We start from the raw sequence: 26,739 nt of genomic DNA, 5'->3' as shown, positions 1-26,739 counted from the left end.
CAACTATAACAGGATGTGAGCCGCCCATCGCTGGGCAAGATAGGTGACACTTTCACAGCCCTAGCTACTGCAGCCACACCCTGTGGCCTCAGTGTGACTGACACACAGCGCCAAGCTTCCTCAGTGAGGACATTTATGATTCTTCTCTCAAACGTGTCCTTCCTCGTAAGCTAATCTAACAAGAGATAATGCAGGATGAGGAGTGAAATATATATGCGAGGGGGAAGAAGTGTGGAAAGAAGGTGGCAGACGCCTTTCAGAATACTTTATACTACAGGATCACAAAATATTTAGAATCATAACACAATGATTTTCATGCTGGCCCACTCTATAATTTCTGTTATAACTACTTGCTCATGGTCTTATGTTTCTAGGGGAAAGACTATTTATTATTAACCTGCATAATTCATAGTAATGAATAATTATCAGCATTATTTACTGATTTCCTGTACACATATAGTAGTAAAGTATTTGTGTCAGCCCCAGAATGTCTCTATTCTTCTCTACATTTTTAGCCATTTTATCTATTAGTGCCACTACTAAAAGGCACTATGTGGAATCATTCCAGCAAAAGACTTGAATTAAAGGAGTTGTGTGGAAGTGGCTTTTTAATTTTTATTTAATGGTAGGTCCAATATTAATGCTTTATTACACAGATTTAGACATTTAATTAAGTAACATCATACTGTTGTGAACCTATTTATGAATTTATAGTCTCCTTTCTTTTGTTTCTGTTGTTTCAAATGGAAAAAGATACATCAACTCTGCTTTTTGCATGGCTTGGGATTTTCTTTCATAGTTTACCAATACCTAAAAATTTAATTGCTCACTGTAGGATTTGTTTTCATGGCCTAGAGGGGTTCTTCTACTACTTAATTTATTTCTTCCATCATGCAAACAAGAAACTGCTGTAGTAGCCTATTATCTGTTTTGGGTAGAAGCAGGAAAAATCAAGTTGTGACATGTCATGACAACTTTTCACAGGTGATGGTGTTGAGAAGACAATATCATTCCACTATGAGAATCTCAAATAGCATAGAGTCGAGATTCCCTCTGTATCTTGCACAGTATATGCATTAGATGGTGTTCTTTTTATTCTTAAAGAGGTCCTGAGATCTTCATTACAAACTCACTCTACTTGGTTGTAATACTGTTTATATCATCTCCCCCTTGGATACACAGTCTCTGTCTTGTTCAGTGCTATTTTCTTGGTGTATGTATATTGGCCCTTACCATAGCTTGCCCATCCATATTTTCTGTGAAATAATGATTGCAGGCATCTTACTTTTCTGCTAAGTATGGTAGACGTGGTTACCTACTATGTCTTAGTGCCTCCTTCTGGAAGGACTTGGAGATGATGCGGAAGTTATCAGTTGCTATGCAATCCACTGGCATTCCCTTAATTCTTTCTTTCCATCCCAGTACCTGGCCTCACCTTTCATTAGCTTACCCTTCACCCCACAATATCCAGCGCTGACTGAAAACTCTGCAGATAGCCCTGAGAACAACAGTGAGTTCACTGATGACTCTGAGTCTTCCTCTGCCAATCTGGGTGTGTAGGTTGTGTCCATCACCAGAGTGCCCAGGCTGTTTGAGAGTCTCCCGATGTGCAGTAGTTGTTTCTGCTGTCATTCTGGCTGGCCTGGTTTTGGAATTGGAGAGCACCCTCCTAACATCTGTCCATTGGCTGGTGGAGAAAATGAGGATGTGAGAAGAGAAGTAGAACCCAATGGTTTGCAAAAACTCAACTGCATGTCTTATGTTACATATTATCTTTTTATTAGTTTGTGTGTTTGTTTTTTATTTGTTTTGGCAGTGCTGAGGATTGAACCCAGAGCCTTGTGCATATTATGCAAATGTTCTAGCCCTGAACTATGCCTTTAGTCCCATATTTATCTTTTTAAAATTTATTTCAATAAGAGTAAAATTAAACCTAATTTACAGGAAGAAATGACACCTCAGGAAAGTTTACTTTTCTTCAGACTGTATAACAGTGATAGAGAAAATTAAGAGTTGATCCAGATATTTCTTCTTCCAAAGTCTGTGGATTTCCTGTGACCATGCTGTCTCTGACAGGCAGTTGTTGAGGACTTCGATACACAGAGCCAAATCAAAACTTCCCAACTAGTCACGGTAGAATTAAGCTTAGCACATTTATCTTCTAATACCTAGTCTTGTATTATATTTTTATTAAAATTTCTTATCAAATCATATGACACTAAATTAAAGTACCAGTTTAAAAAAAAAAGAAAATCACAATTTCACAACATAGGTTATATCTGTGTACATGAGTTACGAAAGCAAAATGGTTTATCTTAAGCTTGAAAAAGGAAGGATATTGCACCAGAATTTTTGTGATAGGGTGGTGTTTTCTCACAGTATTATTTAATTGACTTGATTAAGCACATGCCAGGGATATACCTTAGTGGTACAATACCTGTCTGGCAAACTTGAGGCCCTGGATTTGATTCCTGGTACCCCCCAAAATGTAAACATAAAACACATAAGAGGGTGTAGCATATGCTCAGAAATATACTTGTTGTCAATTTATTAAGGCAATAGAAGTTACCGGCACAGTACTGGTGTAGAAATGTTCACAGGCTGACTGGTGTGAGAAGATAATAAGGTGGTGAAGAATATAAGTGAATCTAGGCTAGTATGAATTGTTAGTGCCAGCGTAATCGTGGCAAGATTGGGCAGAACATGTGCTGGTGACCGTAGGCTTTCCTGCAAGTGGGATGAGGATCCCGGGCCGGCAAGTAATGATGCCATGGATTTGATCAACTGCAAGCATTCCACAGAGGATGACATGGAGGGATAGTGGGGGAAAGGCTCCACAGAATTACTTCAAAATGCCGCATTTGTATGTAAATCTCATGTAGTCTCTCTTCCGCTGGGCTATGCTAATGGCATCGTGAATCCTTAGTGTAATCTGAGGCTCCTTAGAGCCTTCTACCCACAGGGGGAGACCTCACCTCCTTCCACCTAGACTCTCACCAGCCCCACTTAATCCCAGTTGACTGATTACCAAATCTTATAAAAATTCTTCAGCTTCAGCCTTCTACTCTGTTTCCTGTATTTGATTTGAGTCTTTCATATCTCCACCTAGGATTCCTAAAACACCTCCCTAACTCATCTTCCTGGATCTTCTAGCCTGCCTGCCTCATATAAAATCCAAATTATACCTTCAGAATTGTTTTTATCAAGTCAAATTATATCTTCTCACTTTGAGTCTAAGGCCACCAAATTTCTCTTTGCCTTCTGGAGTAACAAGAACCATGCTTCTGAGCAGGGTGTCTGGGGGGCCCTCCAGCACCCCACTGCGCCCTCCACCAGAACAACATCTGGTAGAGACCTTCAGTTTGAACTGTTCACAGTTTCGCATGCAAGTCATGCTGTTTCTCACACTCCTGCCTTTGTTCTAGGCTGTCCCTCTGCCTGTAAAGCACCTTCCAGATTTTTTACCTAACGCTAATTCACTCACTTACCAAAACTCCGTTCAGGTGCTAAGTGCTTTCCCCAGAACACTCTTCCAGGACATCAAATTGACTTGACCCTGCCCTTCACATTCCTCTGTCACATAGTGGAACTCATTCTTGGATTTTCTGAATTATGTTTTCTATGTTGTGTCTCTTACCATGTTCTAAACTCCTCAAAAACATATCCTATGCCGTATTCACCTCTATAATGCCAGTACCGATCTCAGGCATGAGGAACATGTTGGTTGTGCTGTGGTTTTAAGACTGGATGCCTGTACATGAGCAGGCAAGTTCTGAGTTTAATGTGGAAGAGTGAAAAGAGAAGAAGAGAGGAGAAAAGAGGGAAGGAGAAGGAAGGGGTGGAGGTGAATGGGGTGGGGGAGGAGTAAAGGGAAGGGAAGGGAAGGGAAGGGAAAAAAGGGCAGACAGCTGAGGTCATATATGACATAAATGTGATCTGGAAGAAGGTAGAGTGGTCTGCAATACAGTAACTTACAGCAATTCCTTTTAGTCCTACGACTCTTGACTGAGGATGGAGGCATGTCCTAATCATCTGTGAACTCCGGTACTGTGTAGTGCCTGGTATGGGACTGAGGTGAATTTCTTTCCTTACCTCTAGTCAGCATGAATGCAAATAAATGATCACAATAAAAAAAAGATATGTAGGTAGATAGCCACACACAGGTAGGTTTCAGAAAGTTATATTCTTGAATTTACATAATCTATCTATCTAACAGCCTGGAGGAGCCAGTAAGGTCTCTTAGGCATTTCTCATTCTCTGAGTCTTCCAGGTTAAGGTAGCCTTGGTGTGTAGGCAGGCAGAATGTTTTTCCCCAAGAGACACAGACTGCTAATGGGCACACAATTTTGTTAGAACTACAGGCCACAGTAATTATTTCCCCCGAGAATTTCTTGTGGAGCCACCCACAGAGGGGTGATTCTCCAGCCTAGAAGACCTTAATACTGCGTCCCAGTTCTAGTGAATAGTCAGGAGAAGCCTTCTAACACCTTCTTACCGCCTGACACTATTCAGTACATCCTTGCAGCCTGACCAGCAGAATGAACAGCTTTTCTTGCCCTAGTATCTTTTCTTGATGCAGTACAAGACTGAGCAGCAGCGTTCAGTGTTTTGCATCTATCTTTTTAGGTAGTCACTCAGAAAGCATGTTTTCTGTTTTGCATTTCTGTGTCCTGACCACAGACTAAAGTATTAATTATGTCATTTAAAATCAATTTCAATTTGTAATAACATGATAATTTGTATGACTTCTCCAACCTTTAATAAATAATACTGCCTTAAAGACTACATATTTAGATAATATAATTTTATAGTATTCATAAACTCCTCATATTTTTTTCCTTCAAGCGTGTATATCTTCCCACACAGATGTCATACGTTTGCTTTAGACTTGCTTCTTTTTCCCCTACCCTCTTTCATGTCTTTCTCCATCAGCATCATCAATTTATAGAGATTAAATAGGATTTTAATAAAGTATCGCTCTCCCACAGACCTCCTCAGTACGGTCCAGTGGTTGCTTCTTTCTCTGGATGCATTATTCACCCTTCTCTTGTCTCAAATTATTTTGTTGATGGCCAGACCTGTTTAGCTAAGTGTGGAGTTAAGAAAACCTTGTTCAAATTACATTTCTCAGTGTCAAGATTTCACCAGTGACTCACCTATCTCTTTTTACCACTCTGGTCCAGAGCAGTTATACTTGACAAAAGCAGAGAATTCAAAAAAAAGTTAGAAGGACAATGTGCTCTTTGGTTAACCCACCCCTGCCCCAGCTTTACAAATTACTTTGGAGTCTTTCTGCATAGTGAAGGAAAAGAGAAAGACTAACAGACTCATTTTGTCTTCTATAATTAGATTATTTGAAAGTCAAAATTTTAGAATGAAATAGTTCTGACTTTTATATCACTTTAATTAATTAAATTGTTAGTAGGGGTAGAATGTGATCTCATTCATGAAAAGTGTGCAGTAAAACCCAACAAAATATGTGTGCAAAAAACTAAAATAGCATGGAAAACAGAACCTGTGAATACTGAGAAACAGAACACAGAATTTTAAGACATAGCTTACTAAAGTTTATAATTTGAAAAGAAAACGTTAAATAAATATGAGCACTTCTCTTTTCATCAACTAATTTTGTTTTATGGCCAATCAAATATCAAGTTTCTAACACATGCATAGTAGTTTGTGTTTTTCATATTAGCTACTTCACTTGATAATGAATCTTTCTAATAGAAAGAAGAGGGTTCTTTTAGTACTATTGTGACCTCTGTAAGTTTTTTTTGTAATATTTTACTTTTTCTGTTTTGTTTTCAGGACTTCACTTAAGAGAGTCACCTTGGGAGAAGAAGTTGTTCCACCTGTGGGAATGTGTTCTCCTCGATTGCTGCTAGTGCCCAGGATTCATTTGTGACTTGGCAAATCAAGACAAGTTCCATGCTTTCTGGAGTGGCACAGACCTTCACCTAATTGGGGGAAGAATTCCCAGCGTTTGGTTCATGCTACATGAGGGACCATGGCAGCCTCCCGGACAACCTCAAGGTCTCCTCGGGACATCGCCAATGTGATGCAGAGGCTGCAAGGTAAGAGCATATATTTCAGAGTGTTTTTTAAAAAGTATATTTTTAAATTTGAATACCAACTTCACTATAAAATCCATCAAACTGCTTATGTTTTATTCAATTTTATGGAATTATAAGAGTGGGGTGAATGTCTTTTATTCTAGTGTTTTCAAATGAGTATGTGTTGCCTTAAGATGCTGTCCTCTTTGTGTAGAAAGGAAAGGCAAAGACATCACTCTCTTTTATGCTGTTGATGTCTGAAGTAAGGTGATCTTAATGATCTTTTAGGGTCTAGTTAGGAAAGCAGAGCCACTGACAAATGTACTGATGCTGCCTATTGAGAATACCATTGACAATAAGCCAGTGACCCAAGGCTCTGAGACAGGAAATGGTGTGATGGCACTCATGGTTAGGGATGGATGGCATGGTACTGCATCCTTTGCTGATGCTCTTTCTGTTAAAGGCAAACCGTCTTCTAGAAGAGAATTAACAGTGAAATGTTGTAACAACTCATAGGTGAACTCCTGTTTGTGAAATTTCTTTAAACCTCTATAGTTTTTAAACCATAAAATTAATTATCATGAAAAACCTAATTATCTCCTGTAGCTATATTAAAGTGTTGTTTCTTGCTCATAATTCCAATGGCACCTCTCCCATGCTTTTAATATATGCCTTTAGGATACAAAATTTCCAAATTTAGAATGATTTTTCTCTCATGTCTATCAAGAAAGCTGAAAAATAAACTTATAGTTTGTCTTTTAACAAGTTATCATTCTGGTTTTGCACTATGGCTATTATATTAACCTGTTAGGAACCTGGTTTGTTTGTTTCTAATAGATCTTAAGAGCAAAGCAATAAATTCCACTTAAAAGTTTTTGACTTTCAGAATACAAACCAAACTCTTAAATCTGGATATTTGTGATGCAGAAGAGGCTCTTAGATATAGAAAATCAGGAATTGGCTAGGTCCAGATCAATTCCTATGTCAGAGAAGACTCCCCCGCAACCCCGCCACCCCAAATTACCAAAAAGTTCTGACTCAGGTGAACCCTTATTTCTGCTCACCTTCCCCAGGTTAATTTGTGACACCTCAACAAAAATAACTGATTTTGTTGAATGTACTGGTATAGACCCTTTCTCCAATTCTCTGGATGTGTTCTGTACCAGGGATCTTAAATTGAAGTTGTACGTTTTGATTTTGGTAGATGGAGCACTGAATTTGGAGTTTATTCCTTTGGGTTTTCTCTGTTTGCTTTAGGGCAAGTTACTGAACCGTTTTATCCCTCAGTGGTCTTGTCTATGAATGATGGAAAGGAAACCTACAAGCTCCTTACCAAAATAAAGGAAGATAATTCAAATCATAGAGCAAATCTCTCTAAGTTTGTTAAGTGTGGAACTTCTCAGGATGAAGTGCAAGCACGTAAAGGACAGTGGTAAAGAGAACACTTGAAAGGACTGAATCAGAATGAGATGCTGTGCTCCACGCACTCTGCTTTTCTTTCTCTTCCTTGTTGGAATGGAAGTCCTTTCAGTAAAGCACAAGTTACTGATGAGAGGAGACAGAAGGGTACTGACTGATGCCTCCGGGCTTTGTCTTACGTGTTTTATAATGGTGTCTACCTGAGTTTCCTTGAGAAATGTGCCAAGTGAAAGAAAGAGCTGGAGCCCCAACCCTTGCCCACACGAGGCCAGGACAGCAGATGCCCTGTTTAACATCTGTGCATCCAAATGTTCCGAGCGCAGTGGCCCTTCGGCCTCCACACCCCCAGCGCTGCGTTTCGAGGCTCATCGAAATAATGTCTAGATAATCCTCACGGTCTGTAAATCCCGGGGTAAAGCGTGCTATGAAATGGTCACAGAACACTGAATGAGAAGGCACAGACTGATAATTTGTTGCACATCTTTCTTCCAACTTTTTTCCTCTCCTGTTCTCTCCTTTCTTCTTCTCTCCTCCCTGCCCTGTTTTTCTTTCTCTCATTCTTCCTTCCTTTCTTCTTTTTTCTTTCTTTCTCTTTCTCTTTTCCTTTTCCTCTTCTCTTCCTTTTTCTTTTCTTTTTCTGGTATTGAACTCAGGGACTTCTCATTGAGCTACATCCTTGGAACTTTTAAAAAATTTTTAATTTTGAGGCAGGGTCTTCAATTGCCCAGGCTGGCCATCAACTCACTATCTTCCTGCCTCGGCCTTCTGATCTACTGAGGTTATAGATATGTATCACCAACTGTAGCCAGTGTTTTCTAATTATCCAGATTTTTAGAAGAATGTTAATGATCTTAACATATTTACTGTTGTATAAAACCAGCCAGTTTATTACAGAACGAAGTGACTATTCTTACTGTATTCTACAAAAGAAAAATTGCAAGTCAGAATACTTATAAAAGAACAGTAAGCCGTATAATTCAGAAAAGATAAAATTCTGACCACCAGTTACTCTGTGTAGATAGATTATTGATGGCCACAAAAGTAAGGTCTGCAATGCTGTAAAGTGGGACCCATCTAGGCTGCATCCATGATGGCACGTGGCAGGAGGTGAAGGTGATCTGGTGGGCGTGCCTGTTGACAGACCGATCTGCTGGGTCATCCTCTGACTCCCTGCCTAGGCGCTGCTCTCTGGCTCTCCTTCCTGAGAACAGTTGTTGCTCTGTACTGCTGTTCCTTGCTAAACAGGGTCAGCCCTTCCAGACAGCCGAGACCTGTCATCTGTCAAGGCTTTTTAGAAGCTTTGCTTACCTGCTATAATCTCTATACAGGTGACAAATATCCTAATAAATCTGGGACTGACATAATTGCCCAACTAATTAACACAACTGAGGAAAGATAAATCTCTATTAGCTTAAATAGAACCACATTTGCTATTTTCAAAGTTCAAGTCCATAAGAACATTCTTTGTGGTCTTCTCATTTGCCTGGATAGATAATGAGTAGATAATAGTTTTATTTTTTCCCTTTCTTGGATTTTAGAACCATGAATAAGTAATAAAGAGCATGCAGCTCTAAGTAATGACAACTTGGCATTATTAGCTAGCTTATTTAGTGTGTAAATATATTTGTTGACTATTTTTCTGCTTTTAATTTTTATTTCCAATGATAAGAAATTCAAGCACACACACAGATTGCTACATAATTTAGTTGCTATTGTAACAGCTCAATACCTCACCTTTGCCAGTATTTGTGCTTGCTTGAGCATAATGTTTTAGGCTGAGATCCTGAATTATGGATGAACTGTCAGACTGCAGTGCGGAGTTTCATTTGCTCATAAGAATAATGAACGTTTCTGTAACTTTAATCAATTTCAATAGAGGCTTAAAAGCAAATGCAGGAAAACAGTGTAATATAAAGATATTAATCTTTAAATGCACCTAATTAGTGTGTCTATTTTTTGCTTTTAAATGCTGAGAGATCCATTTAATAGATGGTTTAGATTTAGATGGAATCACTTTAGATTTAGGTCATATCTAAGAAAATAATTTTTCAGGTTATAAATTTTTAAAGAAACTGACAATATTTGAGACTTCTTTGTAAATTTTCATAGTGTTTCTGAATTCCATTCACTTAAAAGTATTTGTTGACTGATTTTTTACCAACCAATTTTCATTTGAACACAATATATTAAACTTCATAGATTTTTAGATTAATATCAGTGTTAATCCTTGTTTGATAGGGTGACATAAATGCAAGTGGAAAATGGCAGAAAAAAAGCAACAGGGAACGGAACAGTGTCTTAACAGAGTAGTTTAATAAAAAAGTAGCATGATCTTCAGCAAGATCAAAGTTTGATTTCCAAGTCCTTGATTAAAGGAAAACTAAGAAAGATAAACATTTTTACCACTGGAGATACATCTATGAAATCTGTTAACTATTTAGTAAAAGATAATCATGGCCTCTTCTTAATCTTCTTATGGGAAATTGTAAATATTTTTGTTTAAATAGAGTATTTACTATAAGTTTATTTGCACCATAAGAGAAAGCCTCAAACTAACATAATTTGTTTAAAAAGGACTAAAATATTAGAAAATAATAGAAGCATAATTTTCTTGTGGTTTAAAGTCAGTAGCTATAAGTACAGCTTAGGAAAGAATACTCTGCCATCTTCTAATTTTGTATAGTGCCCTAAGAGATTGTGTTTTATATTTTATTACTCTGTCTTAACGACCTTTCTTATGAAACCATAAAACTATGTCAAAATCCCATTAATTTTATTTAGGCTGAAATTCTCCTTTGGGCTTAATCTCTCTCTTTTTACATGAATGATGTGTGACAATACCTCAAATTTAAACTGACACAAAACAAGAATAACTTCTGTATATTTTGAAACATTATCACTAAATAAATATTTGATGAAAAATGAATAAATTATAACACTTCCATTAATTAATTGAAGATAAAATTAGTTTTGTCAAAGAAACTGTTTAAGAGGGTCTTGTTTCATCTGATATAATTTTAAGAAATATCTGAGTTCTCTTTTTAATCAAAATAAAGTTTTCAATATACAACCACTTTAAGAACATACACTCTGCCTGAATGCATGATTATACTGATTCAGATATGTGTGTGTGTGCATACGTGCGTGCATGTGCTGTTCTTACAAAAACAGTACTATAAATGAATTTTCATTCCCAAGGATAGATTCCATGTTAGTATCTTTCCTTATGTACTAAAGACTTTACTTCCATACAATCCCCTGCCCTACAAACCCTTCTGTGTACAGAGCTGTTTCATTCATTGTGCTATTTGGGAAAGTGCCTTGGACCTTTTGGTCTTTAGGGACCTACATAATACTGCTTGTCAAATAGAAGAAAACAGAGAACAAAAGTAACAAAAGTTTACCAATTCCAACACTGTGTCAATTAGATAAATGTAAATCAAATTAATTCAAGAGTATGTTTGTGCAAATAGATTGATATGGAATACAGCTAGAATTGATTGCACTTGACATAGTGTGTGACAGGCCCTAAAGGAAGAGTGTCAGTCTACACATAAAACGGAAGTGTCCCTCGGTGTGATTTCTTTTCACTCCTTTTACTACTTGTGTAGCATACATAACAAAATTGTCCTTGACCTTCCCAGTTAAAGTTTCACAAGACAGTTTAACATTTTGATAGTCCATATATGCAAAGTGCAATTAAACTATGCAATGAATATATAATTTATAAATTATTACAATAAAAGTCACATTTCCTTTCAGAACACCCTCACTTGCTTCAAACACACTTGTCCCATCATTTCTTGCCAGTTTTTGAGGCTGTTCTGGACGTCTATGAGTACTATTCCATGAGTATCTTTATGAAGTGTGATTAAAAAAAAATCCAGTGAATGCTGCTGCTGAGTGGTAGCCAGAAAGGCAGGCTCATAAAAAGATTCTGGTGTGTTCTCATTCATCTTACTACAGATGTGGTATCATTTGACATCTAAATCTTCCCCAAAGTCAAAAGGACCAGAAAAAGTAAACATTTGAATCACTTCAGAATATGCAAACATCCACAACAGCACAACTACAGATACTCAGGAAAGAGGACTTCCAGAGCTGCTTCAGAAAATGACAAGAATGGGATAGGTGTGGGAATTAATGGCAATATATCTTTCACAGTAGTATATTTTTTAAAAATTGTGGACATTTGCTGTTTTGCAATCACGCCTGCATGCCTGTATTTAAACCAGTGACACTATTTGCCAGGCTCTGAAGATGCTCAGACACATTGTCTCATTCTGGGGCACCTTCAGAAATGAGCTCATCTCAGAGCTCCTTAATTGGACTTATTTTCAAAGTCTAATTGAAATGCAATTCCTCAGTGAAGGCTGTGTAACCAAAATGACAAAAAATTCTCTCCCCTCCCTATAAATCCCTCTAGCAATTTGCAGCCCTATCACAGCTGTTATCTAGTGTTGCTTTGCAATATGTTACATGTATGTGTCCAATTCACCCATTGTATAAAACACAGAGAGTAGAAAATGGGTCAATTTCTCATTACTGACCTCTGCACTGTCTAGCACAGTGCATTTCATAATGTGAAGCTTTGTGAATAGTTGTTGAGTAGTTACAATATAATGAAAATATCTTGTTGATTTTCCATAGCTAAAGCTAGGGAACCAGGAAGAGATAATTGTGCATAGGCATCGAACAGTAGATGGGGAACAAAGGACACAGCATTCAAGATGTTTTTTGAAAGCATGAACAAAATAATTTGCTGCTGATTTGGATGTGATGTATGAGAGAAAAGGATGAAAGTTGGCCCTTTAGTTATTCATTCTGTCATTGGAAAAGACAATTAGAGCAAATAGTGATGAAGAAAAACAGCCAGAGCTTCTCCAGGCATGGTGGTGCATGCCTGTAACCCCAGCATTCCGGAGGCTGGGGCAGGAGGATCATTGTGAGTTTGAGGCCAGCTTGGGCTACATACTGAGTTCAAGTCCAGACTAAACTACATGCTGGATGTTTTGTAGCCATCCCAGAAAGAATGAGTGTACAAATAGAGGGAGAATCCACAGCTAGGAAAAAAAAGTACAAATATAAAACTCAACACAGGAATAGTATTTAAAGTTGTGGGATAAGTTAATATCACCGAAGTGAGATGGAAAAAAGAAGCAGTTTGAGTAGAACATTCAACATTATAGGGATGGAGAAGGTCAAGAACTCCACATGTGCGATTAAGACATTACATCAATTGTAGGAGGAAGAAAGAAGAGAGGAGAGGTCTGGAAGCCACGGGAAGAGTGAGTGCAAAGTGGCAGGGATCAACTCTGTTTAATGCTAATGTCTGCAGGTGCTTGTTTTGTGGTGCTTAGTAGCTGAAAGATCATGGACATTTCATATAAGTATCAGGCCTGAGCAGGTGCAATTGCATGAGCCCATTATTTTGAAATCATCTCTGGGAGAATGAAGAGTGGCTTTCTGCTTTCCCCCAAAGGAGCTGGAGTCACAGAGTTCTCAAGAGTCAATTGAATAAGAGCAATTCCTTAAGAACTTATTAAAGATAATTCTATGCTTTGTGTAGCTATCAACCAAAAATGAGACATGAAGCCAAAATGTCTCTTTCTCTGGTCATGTGTGATCTTTTATCTTTATAGAGCTCAGGATTCTACTATGAACTAAGGCTGAAATCTATGCTCCTGATTATGACTTTTTAGACTTCTGTGTGTGACTGTCATATCTCTCCTGTACTCTATACATCTCCTCTCAAATATCTCTCCTTTCATCCCTTGATTATAATTCTTCTAGATTCTTTCCACTAGCAAAACTAGTATCAGTCCTTCTCATCTTTTAGAGTCTTACTGAGCCAGTGACATTGGTTTTCTTTTCATAGGTCATCGTTTAATTAGCTCTTGTAGGACACAGTTTTACATGAAAAGAGAAAGTATGACATCACAGGTGTTGGAATCATCTGAAACACTGAAAAGACTGCGGGATTTCTTTTCATTCAAGACACCCTCTAAATGTACTGCAACTAGACCAGGACAACTGTGTTTGCATTGGGGAAGCTGTATCAGTCATTTGCTGGGCGCTGTCCAGTTCTGCCTGTCTTGGATCTGACTTGGGAGATTAAGTTGGCCTCCATAAAATGGATGAAGACTATACAGGCGCCCACATCCTTAGAGTTTTACTGATGTGTACAATTTAATAAACATCAGTAAAGAAGAATTATGACACCAAATTTCATGAGATATATCTCTCACTTATCTTATGAGAGTTAACAAAAACAATTCATATCTTAGGATACTATTTTTCTCTTTTATTTTTTCTCAGCTTGGGCTGGTGAGGATGCTACATGTTCTTTTCATATATTACCACCTAAAAATCTAGGAACCTAGTTTCTAATCTTTGAGTGATATTCCATAGTTTAAGCAATTATTAACCACAGGTACTCAGACATACATTCATTTAAGTGGTTGATAAGCTTCTGTGCAAGAATATATGCTGCTTTGCTGTGATGCTGAGGACTGGCAAGTGGTGTTTTGTTTATTTTCAAGTAAGTGAATGGAAACACCTGAAGGAAGTTGGTGACTGCCCAAATAAATTCAGCACCACAGGATCCGTGGATGATTTTGAGTTCTCCAGAAGTAATGAAACTTGCTAAAGTATTTTAAAAATGGTTTCTGTGGTAACCTATGTTGTTTTTTTTTAATTGCTGCCATTGTTCACAATGACCTCTTGGATTAAAAACAAACAATTCCTTCCTCTACTGATATTAATCTTTAATGTTTAGTAAACACCCTTCTCCACCCATTTTAAAAAATCTTTTACCTTGATTATTCAATTGCCCTAAATTTGTTCTCTTCCTGTCTCTTTGGTGTGTAACGTGCATTGTTCCCGTGACATTTGAATCCCTTTTATCTCTTTAGTTTTTAAAATTCTATTGACTTCTTCTCTGGCTCAGGAAGAGCTTTGAGCTTCCCAGAAATTATCTAGTTTTTACTGAAGCCCTTTGTGCTCATCTTTGCTATCTGTTGTTATATATGATGAACCAGTGTCCATTTTGCCAAGAATTGCACAATTTACCTATCCACAGCCTATATTTTGAATTTCTTTACTCTTCTGAGAGTTTCGACGTATTATCTTCTTTCATCTAATTGTGGCTGAGTATTCACTATTTCAATGGTCAATGAAAAAGGTGGAATTCATGTAGGATATCCCCAAACCTGGGAGTTCAACTACATGTGCCCTGTGTACTGTAGCAAGAGATCTCTCAGAATATCACTTCGTGGCATCCTTTTCTCTATAACTTGCCAATACCTTCAGGTTAGACTGATGGTTGGAAGGATCTTCACTGTCTTAGTTCTACAGATCTTCCTGCCTTCATTTATACTAACCCCTATAGACTGTGTGGGCTTCAGTCTCTGATACCGGTCACTCCACTCAAGCCAGCCTTGATCTCACTGTCTTAACACAGCCTTCCATCTCTCTTCCCCTTCTTCTCCCTTCCCTATTACTCTTCTCAAGTTTGAAGACCCAGCTCACCATGATCTTTTCATATAACTGTGAAGCCAGCCATGAAAGCCAGGCATACTCTGGAGGTCTTAGGACCTTGAAGACTTTAGGCTGTCACCAAAGAGTTGGAAAAGAATGAAGACGAGAGAAAACCAAACATCAAGAGAACCTTAACTGTTTCATAGTTTAATCTGAAATCAGTCTGTTCTAAAAGAGCAGTGCAAACACTGCCTCACTCCCATCGCAAACCCCTGTGACAGAACTGAAAACTAGTCCTCCTTAGCCAGTCTTACTGTGAGTTAAAAGCTCTGATCACTTGGGGACCTAACTATTACCTCTAACCTTATCTTTCTGGGTTCAGATGATCATTTAGTGAATCAAAACTCACCCATAAATTTCTCCAAAAGTAAAGCTCATTTTGAATATTATGTTAACATTTTATTTCCCACCAAAAACATTAAGTGATATGGAATGATGATGAGACGCCAGCAATTACTTTGCTTATTTTGGAATATATTTATGCTAATTATATGCATTCATTTTCTCTGTCCCCATAATCACTAACTCTAGAGTTAAGTTTGTAAGAAATCTGATATATGGCATGTAAAAAGACATGTGGAAAATTTGTCTCTTGATTTTATCTTATTTTGTGAAGTTGTGAAAAATCCCTAAAAAGTGCATAGCTCTTGCATTTGCAAGTCAAAAGGCATGAAGACTTCCTTGGGAAAGATTGCCAAATTTATGGTTCTCCAAAAGAAACAGTTTTTCTGAGGTCATTTTACAATCTAATGTTAAGAAACTGCTTTCTTACTATACTTATTGTAGGTTGACATCTATATATAATAAATCTAATAGCAAAGTGATAGAAAGCTTGTGTGAATCAGAATAACATTCTTTAACACATCTATTTGATTTTATGTCTGTTTTCTACAAAATACTATCTCACTTGTATAATAAAATTATTCATTTTCCAAATAATACTTACTATGTATACAATAATAATGAAGCTAAGAAAGAATTTTATTTGTGACATATTTGGAAGATTTTTATGTTTTCTTCACTTGTTACTTTGTATTTTCAAAAGTTTCATGGGAATACAAAACTACTTAGGTTGGAAGGGACTTACACTTCATAATTTAGTGTTCTACTTTTGCAAATGAAGTGACAGAAATCCTGAGTAGTGCAGTGATAAACCAAGGTAATCACTAGCTACTTGAAGGACTCTAAATTCTGAGAGAATTTGGGATAAACTGATATTCATATACTAGTGAATATTCTTTAATGTCTTGGAGAAATCATATAAAAACCCCATTACATATTATAAATATTTACAAGCCAGGCATGATGGTGCATGGCTGAAATCCCAGCTACTGGAGGATCACTTGAGTCTACTTTAAGACTGTCATGGCAACATAATTGTACTCCACTTCAAAGTTAAACAAAAAACTATAAACTATATTTACCATTTGTATTAGTCAGCTTTTCATTACAACAATAACTGAGGCAATTAACTTATCAGGATAAAAAAATGTGTTGTGGTCCATAGTTCTAGAGGTTCCATTGCAGATCAAGTGTCTTGGGGTGCAGCTTTGGTTGACTGGGAAAGCAGCTATTATGGTGGGGGAGTACAAGAAACAAACCACTCATCTCATGACCGGAAAGCAAAGAGAAGGAGGACAGGTTGAAATTCCCTGCTCCTCTACAAAGGGACACCCATAGTGCCTGAAGGCTCCACCTTCTAAGTGTCACAGGGTCTTGTGATAGCGCCTCCCTGAGGTTTGATTCTCTAACACATGACCCTCTAGGGCAACATTCAACATCCAGCCTGCAGCACTTAGGGTTAGAACACTTTACCCCAAGGCTGGAGTTATTGAGGCACAGCCAGTGTCTTTTAATTTTGCAAAATATGACAAATGTACTCTAAATGTTTGTTCGATGGAAGTTTAGTAAAATCCACCTTACTACAGTGTGCCTTTGAAGTGAACTAGACTAAAAAATAGAGAGAGGGAGAGAGAGAGAGAGAGAGGGAGAGAGAGAGAGAGAGAGGGAGAGAGAGAGAGAAAATGGGGTACAGAGAGAAAGTGAAAGGGACAGCAGTGGGGGGATCTTTAGCTTATAACTTCAGTTTTTATCTATTGCTTCAGAGGGCTATGAAAAAGCAGAAATTTCTCCATAATTTCTATTTACTCTAACTTGTCATTTGCCCTACTAAATACTATTAATCTATTGATTAAAAATTAAGGACATTTTTCATTTGAAAATTTAACCATATGATTGCTATATTTGTTTGCATTTATTTTGATCTTTTGTTTATAAACTTCCATCATGAATGACCATTCAGCAGGTTTTGCTTTTTCTGTAATGCAGATAAAGTGAACATCTCCTATGTTCCGGATACTAAGGATCATCTACTCTGAAGCTGGTGCCCTGGCCCTTGAGGGTCATTGAAGCTAGTGATATTGTTGCTATTCTTTTGCCCTTTAAAAGTTCTTCTGGAGGCTTGACAGGGATCAGAAGACTGTAAGATGCCGGTTTGGTTTCCTCCTGGGTTAACGCCAGGTGTCCCCAAGTCTCTCTGACTACTGCTGTGCTATTTGTCCAGCATAGGTGCTGGCCTTACATCACCTTAATCCTCACACCAGGTTCTAGGATCTAGGTCACATCCAGACCAAACTGCCAATGAGCTGCCTTTCATGCAATACTCCAGATGGTTATTGGGGTGTAAACAGCAAACTGGCTGCTTCTCCCCAAGTCCTGCCAAGCCACAAACTGTGAACTGTGGAAGAGTGAGGCTGCTCATTTCCTCCCCTGCCACGCATCCGTGGTGTATTTATACCACAGATTTGTAATGTTAACGTGTTCTTCATTATACTGGGGAATGCTGGCTCTTGTTCCATGAATAAAACATTTAGGAATAATAATTGGTAATTATTACTTTTCTGAATTTAAACGTTTTAACTTTGGCTTAGGGTAAGTAGGGGCTACTTGAATAGCATATTCTGCTCATTTTATTGAAAACCAGGCAGTACTTTAATGAGCACATATAGCTCCAAGAAAAAGAAAAGGATCTTTTTAACTTACTAAAAGCCCAAGTCTTAAGTGCAACTACAAAAATAACTTTCAAAATCTCCAGACTGAAAAGTAAAATTGTTTCTGTGCTCTCCATTTAAAGACTTTCTGCCCAAAAAACTTTGTGCAGTTTCAACCTGAAACTGATTTTAATTGGCTTATTGTTGATACCCCAAAAATGGAGTTTTATAATGGAAATGTTGAATTAGCCCTAAATACAGCATAGCAGACTAAAGAGCTGTAGTGAGCTCCTTCCTGACAGTCACTTTGTAATTAGCTGCACATTAATGTGAGTCTTTATATGTTTGATAAATACAACTATTTCCTGTTTTCCAAAATAGTTGATGTAATGAGTCGGATTACTGATGCAGAACATGAACCCCTCCCTTTACATCTCAAAAATAGTCAGCACTTTAAAAGCCAAATAGCTGTTCTTTCTGACTTAAGAGGGGAAATGAATCTATTTTTAAATTTCTTCATCACTGGTTAGCTAATGAATAATGTAAACAGACAGTGTGTGATATCTAGAAGAAATAAGTTCAAATGGAAAACTGGCAATATTTTTATGTTTTAAGCAAAAATATTCTTCATAAACTATATTCATTACTTTTAACAGTTTATCAGTGATTATATCAGTGACTTTTGAAGCCAAAAATCTATTGTATGGCTTTTTAAATTTTTGTCTAAAATTAAGATACTTTAATTTCTGCACATTATATACATAGTAATAATATTTTAAATAATTAAACCAATATTGAGAAGTATAAAATAGAAAATTCTGATTCCTGTCCAATATGATTACACAGAGTTATATATTAGATAGATAGATAGATAGATAGAGTATTTTGGTGAATTATCTTTGGAGTATTTTTCAGTAAATTTACACCATGGATATTGCTTTATATTTTGTGGAGTATTTGTGTAAAGCAATGTGTTATGCAAATCTTCACACATTACTAAATATAAATTTATATCATCACTGACTTAATGAATAATATTGTTTTATTTATGTATCCTTGGTGATCTAATCAATCCTCAATTGTGTCCAATTTTGGATTATTATAAATAAGATTAGTCATATTTAAACAGAATTTTTTTCTCCTGAATGAATTTATCTTTCTGTTTATTTTTGCTTGCTTTTTTGAGATAGAGTCTTGCTACAATCCACACTGGCCTGAACTCACTGTGTATTCCAGCTCAGCTTCCAACTCTGTGATCATTATGCTCCAGCCTCCAAAGTGCTGGGATTATCTGGGAATGGTGGTGTATGTCTGTAATCTCAGCACGTGGGAGGCTGAGGCAGGAGGATGATTGTGAATTTGATGCCACATAATGAATTCAAGGTCAGCCAGAACTACATACTGAGACTTTGTCTCAAAAGAGAAAGTAAAGTGCTGGGATTACAGGCATATGTCACCATGCTGGCTGATAGGAACTTTTCTTTGAGAAACATTATTTTTATGCCTTTAATAGTTAGCTGCCTAATCATTTTAATAGATAAATTTCCCAGGTTATGGAAGTCTAGTTATGGTTGCTTAGTGACTTAAATGTTAGAAATAAGTTGGGATAAATTTTCCATCACTTTGAAATGTTTTCAGATAAAGTCCCTAGTCCTTTACTCCAGATACAGTGATTCTCCTGGAATCTACAGCCAGCTTGAAGTGTTGAAAGTAAACTTATGTCAGGAGCTGTTTCCTTTGGTCAGGTTGAGTCCCATGTGGCCCAGGACAGGAACATCAGTAGCATTTCATTTAAAAGTGACACAAATACAATTTTGCAAAATAACACTTCCTAGGATGTGGTTGAGTTCGATTTAGTCATTATCATGCAAAATACAGCCTGAAAATCAAGAATACAAGCCAAAAATAAAATTCTCTCAGCTTGGGTATAATGTACAGGCAATGAAGATGTGAGAAGTTAATTCTCCTGCTCCCTCAATCTCTCCGCCTTATCAGTGAGTGCTGGGAGTGGATGTGAGAAGTTGTGAGAGGCCTTGAAGATAATGGGTCCTGCCTTGTATTCCTGGCAAGGTTAAGCTAAAACACACAGATCCTGTGCCTGCCTGGCCCTAGTGCTGCTTGTCTGCCCTGACCTGGCTCTTGTTCCTCCCATTTTGTTGTTTCCCTCACCTCGTGGAGTGTCCAGGGGCTTTCCCTGTAGTTGCTACAGAAGGGCTGCCTCTCCAGCCAAGCCCCTCTGAGGAGGAGTCCTTGCCTACCCTGCTGCCCTAGAAAGGAAAGTACACCCCCTTTTAATCTCTCTCCCTCTCTTTCTTTCTCTCTCTGTCTCTCTCTCTCCCCCTCCCTCCCTCTCCCTCTCTTCTCTCTCTCTCTCTCTCTCTCTCTCTCTCTGTCTCTGTCTCTGTCTCTCTCTCTCTCTCTCTCTCTGGAACCCAAGACTCTGTTCATGCCAGGCAAACACTGTACCACTGAGCCACATCCCCGAGTGCCTTTTATCCCATTTCCCCTGCCTTCCTTTCCTTTCTACAGCTGCCTATAACAACTACCTACAACTCAAGAGATATTAACAAAAAGAAGGAACTGTGATCTTAGCTTCAGATCACAAGAAATTTTCATTTATCTCCAAACTTGATCAAAAATATATACAACCAGATGCATTTTGTTTTGAAATAAAGAAATAATATAGGCCCAGGGAAAGCACTAATTAATATTACCTTATCATTATTTTGTCTGTGTTATTTTGCCTGGGCTATCAAAAAGTACCACAGACCTGTTGATTTAAACAATAGAAACATATTGTCTCCTAGATTTAGAGGCTGAAAAGCTAGAATCAAGGTGCCAGCAAAATTTGTCCTCTGAGGCTGTCGGGGTAGGGTCTATCTCAGCTTCTCTCCTTGGCTTGTAGACGCCAGCCTGTGTGTTCATATTATCTTCCCTTTCCAAGTATCAGTACATTCAAATATCTCCTTTTATCAAAGGCGCCAGCCATGTTGGATGCCACCCTAATGTGTTATCTTAACACATTGTCTCCAAATAAGGTCATATTTGAGGTACTGGGACTGAGAACAAAAGTACAGGTCATCTTCTGAACCTAACATATAAATTTGAGGAGGGATACAATTCAACCCATTTCAATATCAGAGCTATAACCTAAGAATTGAGGGGTTGGGATGTGGGCACCTGGGAGAGAAGATGCACTGAACAACTTATTTCCACATTGAAGAGGAGAGACAGGCTTTAGCGCTAATTAGAGAAGCACGAGCACGAGCACCCAATCCAGCTGAGTGACACTGGGGCCAGGATAAGGAGCATCCATCCATCCAAGCAAGCAAGCTGCAGTTGACCAGGTGAACCCCGGAGACAATGCAAAGCATGTGAAACTTTCTAGACACAACCATAAAGGGTTCAGTATGGAATCAGTGAAGAATGGATGGGCACTCCCCTTGTTCCTGCTTAGACATGCCGAGATGGAGCCATAGGAGGCAATCTGAATGATGTTTTTCCTCTATTCAGACCGCCCTTCCAGTTAGCTTTCCATTGCAAACATTTCTTAGGCTGGAACACTTGGGATTCTGAATGAATTTCGCATAATGACTTGTCATCTTTTCTGTGGATGCTTCAAATGCTCTTTCTATTAGTTGAACTATTTTTTCTCTGCAACTATTCAGCAAGTCTTTGTCTTTTGGGAACATAAGACATTTGTATTCTTATCTTGCTACATCTCCTCTTCAGATGTAGGCTGCAATGCACTACCTTCTGTGTGCTTCCTTTGGTTCTACTAGGTTATCTGCACGGCATTGATCATTACAGGTCATCAACCTCACTCTTCTTTGGTTGTGATTAAGAATGAGTTCTCAGAGAAGCAAATCTCAGTTTTTTCAATTAAATTAAGCTAATGGCTATCTATCTATGTTACTGCTCATGGTCTTGATACCTGTCACCATCATCCATAAATCCTATCTTAAGATAACCAGTAAACACTTGTCTCTTCTGATTTTTAATCATCTAACTTCCTGTTGATGAAACCATGTTTCTGTTTTGTTGTTGGATTTTGTTTGTTTGTTTGTTTTTGAGATAAGGTCTCATTATATAGTTCATGCTGGGCGTGATCTCACTATGTGGCATAGGCTGGCTTCAAACTCAGTCTTTTTTCCTGCTTCAGCCTCCTGAGTTCTGGGATTATGGGCGTGTACCTCCACACCTGGATATTTCTGCCTTTGATATGGATGGCTGCATGCATACGGTTGTGACACTATAGATGCATGAGAAGGATAATTGCATCTATCAAGAAAACATGGAACTATTTGTTCATACTGGACATTTAGTTCTTTATTGTAACATTTCTACCATAGCTATATTTAAGTGAAGGATTTTAAGTTCACAGTGAATAAATTCATTTTCTGAATTGCTAGGGGCTCTTCAGATGATATATTTTCTTCTTTTCTTTTCTTTTGTTTGTGAAACAAAGAGTCATCTAGAGGAAAAATTTTCCGCAGCAAACCAGTTCCTTCTCATCTTTTAATTTCGTGGAACATCAAGGGGAACTGAGACTGCCTGAAGCAAAATCAAGTAAAAAGAGGGACCTAAATGCAGAAGGTGGAGCTAAAATTTTGTCATTACACAGAAGAAACACACAGGGTCAGATTTTAAGTGGATCCATTCATTTCTGTTTTATATTACATGCCAACAAGCAAACATTTCCATGAGGGTGCAGAGTTACCAGAGTTTCTACTCAATTATGACTACTTATAAAACTTTGCATTTAGTTTTCCATATGAGATAAAAGAGGAAACTCTTAAAAAATAGGTTTGTGTTTATTTTTCTATAAGAAATTTTTTAAAAAATAATTATCTCTATTTGAAGAAATGTTCTGGTCTGTATGGTACATTTGAGGCTGCTGTGTCTAGGAGAAATTTATGCAGAGGGGAGATTAGTCTGGATGCACTGTTCATTCTCACCTGGCTGGTGGCACTTATTCCTTGTAAACTTTCACCATCTGTTGTCTTGTTTCGTCACCTATTGTAAGATTTTTGCCACATTAGAACTATCCTCTTCTTAAAATTGGTTTAAGGCCATATAGGCTGCTACGACATTTAATAAAGTGATCAATCCTGACTAATAGTAATGAGGTCTGCTGACTTTTGTTGATACTAAAAGAAACATTTCAAACAATTTATTGAATCTCTTCAAACCCCACATTATTTTTTAGCTAAACCCACATAGTACTCTCATATTCTTTAAGTCATTCTGTGTTTTCAATTAGTTTATCTTGCACCCACCAAATATTATTGCGTGTACTTAATACTTATCTGTGGACTTACAGCATCTTATTTGACCTGCTGTGTTATAGAAAATGTACATAATTTGATACTTGTCATTGCATTCATAGAATAAGTAGATAATAGAATGTGAAGCTACATAAATAAACAGTATCCTTGAATACAAGTGACTCAAATGAATCTGGCTAGTGGATTTTAATTCTTACCATCAATAGGCAGCAGAAACTTAGTTATGTAAGTGATCCATTTTATAGTTAGCAGTTTGGGGATTCTTAGCAAAGGATTTGACAAACCTCATGCGTTTTATTTATAGTTTATTCATTTTTATCTGAAGATTAGGAACAAAACACCCATATGCAGTTTCTGGCCATAGTAGATAGAACATGTCCAGAGTACTAATTCCAAGAATTGTCATTGTTCTTTGTTTTAATCCTTTGGGAACCAAAGATATTTTTAGTTCTTTGATCTGATAACCTCCCTGATGTAGGATTGCTCAGCATTGCAAGGGAGGGAAGTGGGAGGAGCTTTGGAAAGCCCTGTGGGTGGGAGATAAACTAATCCCATCAGATAAGAAGAGTCACAGAGGACTGCATAAAAGCATTCTTCCTCTGTATTCCAAAAGCTTATTACAGCAGCCTATGGTGATATTTTCCTTGGCAGCCTTGAATACCCATTATTCGTCAGTGGTTTCTCCAGTATAAAATCTGTGGCAATTTGAGAAATTCATGAGAATTCACATTGAATGCTTTCAATCAATTTAGAGTGACAATTTTCCTCTTTTATGAATTTTTATTATTGAAAACATTTAAAATCCTAGTAAATGTGCTTGTATTGGTTTTCTTTATCTCCATGAAGGGTGACAATTAAGTCCAGATGTTCATTTTCACTTTATGATTTGATTATTATGGAACACTCAGAAGAGACCTCTGACCTCTTACAAAAGACAATGACATCACTTCTATTTGCTGTTTTTCTGTTCCTCACTGTGACATGGAGGAAGAGCAGCAAAACATCTGGACTAGCATGGGAGAACAGACAGATGAAAAATGACACTATCAATTATGTCACAAAATGTTCTTGTTGGTCATCTGTCACATATGGATCAGATATTGAATATATATTTGTAAGTTACTGATGCTTAGCCTCTCTGATCTTCTTTCTGCATAAAAACAGACTTATCCAGGCTCTGAGAGGTTGTCATAGCTGTCATTGGTGATGGGTGATTGCTACACTGTCCCTTTGTGTTGTGCTCGGAAATGGGACACTGTCTTTTAACTGTGCAAATTAAGACTATGCCATGCTCACTTGAAACTATTTTGAAAATCCTGAAAATAAAACCATACTTATTATGATAGTGATTTCTAAGAGACCATTGAGTCTACAGAAAACTGAGAAAATGTGATTTAATTAAATTAAAGGAGACTCAGTTTAATATTTTAATACGTGTATTCATTTCCTGAATCTGAGTATCCCACCCTGAGCTTTTTCCTTCCTAAGCCTCATGAAATATTTTCTTTTTCTTACTTTAAGTGCAATAAAAGTGTAGATCATTTATCACCACCTGATTGATGTGGTGATTTTGTTACTAAAATAAGTAGAGTTCATGGATCACTGCCCAGTCTCAGAAATATGTAGAAAAATTTATATACATATGAATCATGGTCATATAAAAAGCAAATGGTATTCAACACTATCATTGCTGTAGAGGAAAAAATGGGAGGTTTTTAGGAGAAGAAGAAATTTTCCATTTGATTACAATGTGACATCACAAATTTAAGCATGTATTTTGAAGTTCTTTTTTAGGAGTGTATTTGTAGTAGGTAACACAAAAGAAAGGATTCTCTACAAGTGTCTCATTAGCCATGCATTCTATAATTGGATATGTTGGTAGGATCTCTGGAGTTTGTGCCACTCAGTCTGAGCAACATAGGTAACTGGGCTACTGAGTTGAATCCAATTCAACAAATATTTATCCTGTAGAATGTAATGTAATGCTAATGTAGAAAGTAATACTTTCCTAAGGTAGAAAGTTTGAGGCAAAGGACAAAGTACTTGAGAGAATTTTAGTCACTATAAAATGCATGTCTAAGGTTTTTTTTAAAAATTTTATTTAAAAGGAAAAAGAGAAAAACACAAAACAAAACAAAGCAGTGTAAAAGCGGTGTATTACAAGTAATACAGAACTACAAAAAAAAAAAGTAAGAAATCACCAGTTAATAGATTACATATTATCATCTTAGAAATAGTTGCTCAAATCACAGTATCAAAGAATACAAAGTGGACATTCAAACAGTGAGACTGCAAACAGTTGTGTTCAATGATCCAAAAACATTAATATAGTCAGCTATTTAACACCCCTAAACACACTTGCTGTTGTATCCTTTAGAGCTCTTTTTTCCCTCTCTTTTTTACAACAAAATTTACACATTTTGGGTTTTATTACTCCTTAGTTCTTATTACTTTGGGGGGGGGGAGAATAAAGTCAAATATGGCAAAACAAAGCTGTCAGTCAAAACCAAGGATAGACATAGCACATGATGTAAAACAGAGTACAAGGTTATCAACAATGGTTATCAACGATGTCTCTTGTTTCCTTAAAAAGAATTGTCTATCTCATTAGATATTATAAAGTTGAACAAAACAGTAGAGAACAAGACCAATAAAACTTAAGCATTGTAAACATTACAGGACTTCCAAAGGAGACAATAGTCAAACCAGAATGGGCATCTTAGTGAATCTTATTGCCTTCAAAAAGGTTTTTCCTACATATGCTTAACAGGAAATCATCATGTTGCTAAAACTGAGATGTCTATTGGTTTACTAAAATATCTAGAAACTCAGAGAGTGACTGTGAATGGAATCCGCCACTTTACATTCAATGTAGCCAAAGTCTTCCATGCCATTAAAGAAATACCTGTGATTTGTAAAGATGCTAAGTGATTTTATTGATTTTTACTTTATCTATCAGTTTGATGCCCGCATTTTCCCCAGACACATGAAAGTGCTCATGTTTCTGACACAAAGGACAAGCAGTTTATGCTTCTGCCATTGTCTGGTCCTGTAGAACCAGTCTTTTGTGAGGTAAACCGAGGATTTCAGTAAGTTCGAGTTCATAATGCTGCCTTTACCTAGGATTGTACAATTTTTCAGGAAGGGTAGATAATAGATTAACTTCAATTAAATATTTTAACTTTCAAGTTTTTTTGTTTTTTTGAGACAGAGCCTCACTATGTAGTTCAGGCTGGCCTTGAATTCACCAGGTAGTCAGTTTGGCCTTGAGCTCCCAGGGATCTTCCTGTCCGAGCCTTCCATGCTGCGATGACAGGTGTGTGTCACTATGCCCAGCTCTTCAGTTCAATTTTTTTAAGTAGTTGTTTTCTGAGCACAAAGTTCATGTGATATAGTAAAACAGTCCTGCAAAACTGTGCTTTCTGTATCGTCGTTTCACTTGGCTTATAT

The 26,739-nt window shown here is 37.3% G+C and overlaps 1 protein-coding gene across 15 annotated transcripts in view; it reads left to right on the top strand.

Moving 5' to 3' along the window:
- The window catches only part of Syne1 (spectrin repeat containing nuclear envelope protein 1), a 430,253-nt gene that overhangs the window by 2,186 nt on the left and 401,328 nt on the right, over positions 1-26,739 (top strand). For all 15 annotated transcript variants that reach the window (XM_063233318.1, XM_023564552.2, XM_013151061.3 and 12 more), the window contains exon 2: positions 5,809-6,074. In XM_063233318.1, the coding sequence (XP_063089388.1) occupies positions 6,008-6,074 (67 nt within the window). In that variant the 5' untranslated portion in view covers positions 5,809-6,007. The remainder of the gene's footprint in view (positions 1-5,808; positions 6,075-26,739) is intronic.

Source organism: Cavia porcellus, unplaced genomic scaffold (assembly GCF_034190915.1).
Source record: "Cavia porcellus strain 051 isolate PalLab524CR breed Dunkin Hartley unplaced genomic scaffold, mCavPor4.1 scaffold_22, whole genome shotgun sequence".
Classification (NCBI taxonomy): Eukaryota; Metazoa; Chordata; class Mammalia; order Rodentia; family Caviidae; genus Cavia; species Cavia porcellus.
This window is presented reverse-complemented; position numbering and strand designations above follow the sequence as displayed.